The 7,311-nt window shown below is 34.0% G+C and overlaps 1 protein-coding gene across 1 annotated transcript; it reads left to right on the plus strand.

Annotated features, from left to right (window-relative positions):
• The first annotated feature begins 1,924 nt into the window (after positions 1–1,924).
• On the plus strand, positions 1,925–4,619 carry NEUROD6 (neuronal differentiation 6). The gene is made up of 2 exons (XM_075211291.1): positions 1,925–2,341; positions 3,245–4,619. Exon 2 carries the CDS (start codon positions 3,266–3,268, stop codon positions 4,277–4,279), a length of 1,014 nt encoding a protein of 337 aa, XP_075067392.1. The 5' UTR covers positions 1,925–2,341; positions 3,245–3,265; the 3' UTR covers positions 4,280–4,619.
• Positions 4,620–7,311: the final 2,692 nt, after the last annotated feature.

Here is a 7,311-nt window from a genome sequence, read left to right on the forward strand (position 1 = left end):
TCTGAAGCTAGAGCACTTCCTGGTTCTTCTGTCTCTGATTTCTCCATGAACAATACTGAAAAGCTGTTTATAATGATATAGTGATTGTACGATATTGATGTATTAGTTTATCAAGCTATGTCCAGTTAATATTTCATAAATATATAGAGCAATAGTGGTAAATACAGTTGAAGGGTTTTTTTTGCCAGTAAAGCAAATGAACATGAGATCTATATTTTTGTTCCAGTGGACAGCGTGTAGAAGAATATATTAGAATTAGCGCAATGAATAAGCAGGAAAGCAAAAATAATGTAGTTGGAAAGAAGAGAAAAGCAGATGGCAAGTGAGGAAAAAACAGCTGAAGACAACAACAAAGATTAATTTGAAGGAGAATGCTAGAAGGGAGGGAGCAAAGAGCAAAGACACAGGGTGTTTATGGGGAGAGAAAAACAAAGCGGGTAACATACTTCAGCAGTACAGACAATGATTATAAGTCAGGGACCACACTGCTGTATAACAGTACTCAATTAACAAGACATAGGGGGTCATTTCCCCAAAAAAATCAACAACAGCAAAAAAAATATAGCACAATGCAGCACAAAATCTGCTTCTTCCCTCATTGTTACACGACTGCTTTCACACCTGTTGAGTCTGACTTTACATCTCTGTATATAGCTTTGTGCAGTCAGATGGTGTCAAAGGAGTAAACATTTGCTTTAGATGCTGGTTAGATTGAGGCAAATATGGGTGTTGCTGATGCATACCTGCCAACAGTCCTGGGACAGTCCTGATTTTCCATGACCAAGAGAGGGGTGGAGTATGAGGTTGTTTGTATCACCAAATGCAGTTAGGGTGGATCAGGATCATGGACACGAAGGTCCAGAATCTCCATTTGCGGTTGTTGGCATGAATGCTAATACATAGCTAGTTAGCTACAGTTAGGTGTGAGCCTATATCGCTAACATACACTTCATTATGTGCACACAAGATGAGACATTAACCTACAAGAATTCATTTGGCATCTTATAGTTTTTTTTATCTGCACAAAAAAATCCTTCATTTTAACACTGCTCTGGAAGTAATTTTCAGTGGTGTCTGCTCGCTCAACCTAGGCAAAGTGGTTGCACTTTAACCTCGGTAAGGCATTTAAATACAAATGTCTTGCATATTACACACAACACAACTATTTCCTTTGAAATCAAGACAGTTTTGATCTCTCCTTACTTTCATGAATTAGGTTGACACCTTTTTAAACACACTTTTTCACCTTTAAAAACCCTTTGCATACAGAGGTCAAAGACCACAAGGTACAATGGGTGTTCAAAACTGTCTGTGCAAATGGACAAATGTATTGTCCATCAGGGCATGACCAAAATAGTTACAATGCCACTAAATGAAATGTACAGATTTGCGCTACACCCTAAATATATAAGTAATACATTTTTAAAGATGTAGCTCACAAACTATCTTATTCTGCTGTGTAATATAATATCTCATTGAAGTTTTATTTTATGTTATTCGAAATATATTTACACAGCCTTCAAAATATGATTTTACTTTGTAATGGTAACTTTTCCCTTTGATATTCTGGGCATTAGTGTAGCTGCATACATACAGAACTATGATGTACAGTCTTCAGGTTGGACACATCTCAGGCATATGAAAATCATATAATCAATATAAATAATGATACTAAACGATACATAATATATTTCATAACCTTTTAACTTCTTTATAGTTTCCTATTGTTTTATTTCTTTCACTACAGCATCATGACAATCTAATCACTAATACATTAATACTTTTTTCCCATTCCATTGCTGACTTGTTCTGTCATGACATTTTCATTTGTTAATTATCAATAATGGGTTAATTTAATGTAAGCAAGTGAACATAGCATCAGACGAATGCATTCACCTCATTCCATGCTGTGTCATTTGGAGATGAGAACTTAACATTGGCTCTACTGCCTTCTATTTAATGTGTCCCTTAAGATTCTATGGGAAAAAAGGAGTCGCTCTGATGGAACTGCATTGCCTGTATGTGAGATGCTGGTGCAGATTTTTTTTTTTATCAGTCTAACCTTCTGTGTTGATACATGAATACTGGTACCCACTTACAGGGATGCCAGATGATCAGTGCAGAATGAGGGTCCCAAGGGAACGCATCATGTGGTTCTCTGTCCTGTGACGTCACTAGCAGATGGCATGGGTACCAGCTCTGGCAGTTGGCATCAATGTCACTTTTTTAGAGATCAATGAGATACACACATATCTAGACTCCTGGAGAAAATGCGACATTCGGACTGATTTGGAAGGCGATAAAAAATGAAAACTGATTGTTGATTGAAATCATTCTAAAGGTAACAAACCTTTTGCATGCTATACCTTATTTCTATTTTGAAAGTGATATTTTAAATGTTGTAATTGTTTGCTATTGTGTATTCTTATAATTATTTTACTTATAATGTGGTCACTTGTTAGAATCAAATCTTGCAAAAAGGTAAAAATATAGGTTAAATGTACAGGAATATTGTAGAATGCTTTCAAAATGATCTAATATTATGACTCTCTTATAAATTGCTTGTTTGTATAGGTACAAGGTATATTCACGTGTGTCTCAGTGCATGCTATTTAATAGTCTGCCGTTATAATTTTACCTATATTTGCACACATGGAATATTTTAATATAATTTTACATCAAAATGACATTTTTATCTAGACAAGCAGCAAGCAGGGGATCCCATGAACACTTTAATAGAGGAAAGAAAGATGTCACTCGTCATTTCCTTTCTGTCTCACTCAAGTGATTCCTAGTTTTTGAAAGCTTAGATAATCGAAGACATGATAATTTTGCTAATAAATTAATTCTAGATAACTGACTTTATGAATCAGAAATTTGTTTTGCTTTGATAAAAGATGATTGCTACTAATTGTTTCCATAATTGACTATTATGTTCCAAAGGTGTAAATACATTGTATGAACAAAATAACAATTCATTTAGGCAGATCAGATTTATTTGTTAGAGGGTTTTACTCAAGAAGCTGATATGGATTTCATACACAGTTTAAAATTATGTGGTCCAGCTTTTTTTTTTATAAACATTTAGGAAGTTTTGTAAGAGTTTTTATTTTATATACTCTGAAAATCATTTTGTATTTTTTTTTTTTTTTCCTTAAAACAGAAGTATTGTAAAGTATGTCCTTATGGGATTTATTAATTATATTTATTGTTAATATATGTAAACATTGTTTTGTCGTTTCAGGGGATTTAATTGTAAGCAGCAATGTTAACTCTTCCATTTGATGAATCTGTTGTAATGACGGAGTCGCAGATTTGTAGAAAATATGTACGGGAAAGCGAGGAGCAAAAAATAGCAAAGAAACCAGAAAGCTGTGCTAAACAGCTAGTGTCACATGGGAAAAATATCAAAAGGACACCTGAAGAGGAAACAGAGCAAGAAGAAGAGGAGGAGGACAAGGAGGAAGAGGATGAAAATGGATTGCCAAGGAGGAGGGGGCCAAGAAAAAAAAAGATGACCAAGGTCAGAATAGAAAGGATTAAAGTGAGACGAGTAGAAGCTAATGCAAGGGAAAGGGGAAGGATGCATGGCCTCAATGATGCACTGGACAATTTACGGAAAGTTGTACCTTGTTATTCTAAGACGCAAAAACTGTCTAAAATAGAAACGTTGAGGCTGGCCAAAAACTACATTTGGGCTTTGGGAGAGATCTTGCGGATTGGGAAGAGACCAGATCTGCTCACCTTTGTGCAAAACTTATGCAAAGGGTTGTCCCAGCCAACCACAAACTTGGTGGCTGGGTGCCTGCAGCTTAATGCCAGAAGTTTTCTCATGGGTCAGAGTGGGGATACAATGCATCATGCAACATCCTCATACACTTCTATTTACCCTCCATATCACAGCCCTGAGCTTAGCACCCCACCAGGTCATGGGAACCTTGACAATTCCAAGACAGGAAAACCATACAATTATTGTAGTGCTTATGAATCCTTTTATGAAAGCACTTCCCCCGAGTGCACCAGCCCTCAGTTTGAAGGTCCCTTAAGCCCTCCCTCTATGAACTATAATGGGATATTTTCCCTGAAGCAAGAAGAGGCCTTGGACTATGGGAAAAATTACAATTATGGCATGCATTACTGTGCAGGGCCAGGCAGGGGTCCCCTCGGGCAGAGCTCTATGTTCAGGTTGCCTACAGACAGCCACTTCCCTTATGACTTCCATCTGCGCAGCCAGTCTCTCGCCATGCAAGATGAATTAAATGCAGTTTTTCATAATTAATGAGGAAAATGAATATAAACAGTGGTCATTCACCTCCCTCCCCCCATCTAATTAAGATAAAGCAGATGCTTGTTCACACAGTAATTGACACGGCTCGATTGAGGTATCACTGCAGTCCCGAAAGTATGTTTTAAACTTCTGTGGTCTAGTTTGTTGTTTTTTGAAACCCTTTGTAAAAGACAAAATTTATGCCATATTTTAAAGTATGGGTTTGACACCTGACCCTTTTCTTAGTTGAAAACTGTGATTTATCCATGCACTAAAACAATATTTTATGTTTATTTGTTAAACAATCTGTTAAATTTACGTGATAAAATAAAGAAATGTACACTATACCATTCCAATGTCTATTTTAATTGCACACAGACAATTCATGGCAATCACATGTTAAACTGTTTCTGCTAGAGGGGCCTGTAATCAATTGCAAAGAAATGTCTTGCAGGCCTCATTGAAAATGAACAGATTAGTGACGGCATAACAATGCACAATTGAAGCTTATTAGGCTCTGAATAGGAAAGTTAAGATTGAACATGAAAACTTCATCAATTGAAAACTAATTGAAAACTGTGGACACAATTGTTAGCAATAACTTAAAAACGGAGTTGCTCCACGCATACAAAAAGGTTTAAATAAACACTGTTATTCTCAGAATAGTAAATCAGCGGACGCAGATGGCTGGGGATCGAGTGTAAGATTTTGAATTTTTAATTAATAGGTGTTACAGACCATCTCACTAAAATGCATCACTACTCTGAATAGATTAAATTAAATATAAAGGACCATTAGGAGTTTACTTTGGCATTACTCTGACAACATATGTCCATATTAACTACAAAAAATATGCTTTGTTTTTAACTTATATTAGCACTTCAGAACATATGGTAGTGTGGCATAAGCATTTTTTAAATTAATAGGAATGCACTAAACTTTACATACTGCTAAAATATTTAAACAAATAGCATAAATGATACATTATACTTCAAAAGAAATATAGATTTTTTCTGAAAACAAAATAAATTACATGCTGTGATTACTGAATCTGATCATGAACAATAGAGAAATATAGGGATTTAGGATAAATAAATGCTTGTTCTACTTATTTTTAATGTATATATATTTTTAAATCAAATATCCTAATACACTAAATTTGCCCAGTTTACAGTTGTAAGCCAATAGTATACAATTAATATATAATAACAATTCAACATCTATGCAAAGTGACAAGTTATTTTTTATTATAACAGCATAACATATGTTTACATTTTATTTCTGACTTTGAAGGAATATTTGAAATATATGACTATGTATACGACGGCATTCAGAAGATGTTAAATATAGTCTTTTCGCAAGTGTATGCCAAAGATAAGACAGCTTATATAAATAAGTAAAAAATATGGTAGTTTTTACGTTTCAAAAGTTGTAGCTTCTTCTGTGTATGAAAACGACCAAAATCTCCCACTTAATTGAGTATAACAGTGACTTTTGGAGTATATTAATTCAATGATGTATTTGTTTCTTGATTTGAGCATTTACATGAAACAGGTAAAATATACATTGTTTTTTTCCCCATTATGATTGAATAACTAGGTCCTGATGGTATAAATATCCTAAATATATATTAATGGAGTTTGATTCACATGTATTTTGAATTATAGCAAACCTATCACACTATCAGAGTGGAAACGTATATATTGTTATCAAACTATACATTCAATATTGTACATACCAAAGCCGGACACGTGGAGAGTGCCTGATCAGAGCCACAAATATGTCACCATTGTAATGTACATCTTGTTAAATCAGACGTTTCAATAAGTCCACCAATTTTTATTTTGTAAATAAATATGAGTCACATAAAAAAGTATTGAATACTACTTAAATGGATTCAGTCCTGTATTTATCAGCATAATACCACAATGCTGAACATGTCGAAACATATATCAAATCTATAGTTTACATTCTGTCTATTTTAATCATGTCTATATAACTGATTCTTCGTTGTCTTATTGATCCTTTAAGCAAGTGACCCATGTAATGGTCATGTCTTTCTCTGAGGAATTAAGGGTATTTAGTGGGTGTAGAAACTGGTTTTCAGTGCTGAATGAGATTTAAATACATATTTTTAAATGGTTATAAAATCTTACCCTGAACTGGTACAGTATATTTAAAAATAGTTGTATAAATATTATTTCATTATTTAACCTAGCTTCTATCATGTTTTTACTATTTTAATACTAACCACATAGCTAAAAGAAAATATATGTAGATCTGGTGTACTCAAATAATAGGAGGGGATAACAATGTTATCTATGCCTTAAAAACCCCAGTAAATGTTATAGATGTAAATTTCAATCAAGTTTCGGAAAATAACACATTACTTATTTTAAAAAGTTACACCACGGATGAATATAAGGAAAGTCATGCACAGATCGTCAACCCAGCACCGATTTAGAAAATTCCCAAAAGACTATTCAAAGCCAGGTTTTATATGTAATCATTTATGAAGTAACCCAGTACATTTTATATAAGAAATTCCCCACTGGGTATGCTGCTACTATGTGATCTCACTGTATGTAATGTGTTATACAATTAAAAACCTGTTTGTGACATGTTATAGAAAGATTATCTGATAGAGCTCTAAACAAACTAAAGTTATGAAGTGAGTGAATGTGATAAACTTTGCATTATGTCATTTTAGAAAATCTTAAAGAATTTATTGATACATTGTTGTAACTGCATTTTCAAAGTATAGCATACATACTGTATATTAATATGTATATTAAACATTCCCCCAATTAAATTGTATAATGTATTTTTGGGAGGTAAGCTTACAAAACGGCGATGTTTACATTTTGAAAGGTGTCGGTCCAATTTCAGCTTTATCAGCTGTTAATAACCAATGGATGTGAAAATGATTTTTGGCAAACATATTTCAATGCATGTACCCATCCATTGAAACACCTTTACTGTAGTTATTGCACCATCGTAGTGCACATTAACTATATTGGGTTCACGGTGAAGAAGTCAGTGTC

This window comes from Mixophyes fleayi, chromosome 5, assembly GCF_038048845.1.
Source record: "Mixophyes fleayi isolate aMixFle1 chromosome 5, aMixFle1.hap1, whole genome shotgun sequence".
NCBI lineage: Eukaryota > Metazoa > Chordata > Amphibia > Anura > Limnodynastidae > Mixophyes > Mixophyes fleayi.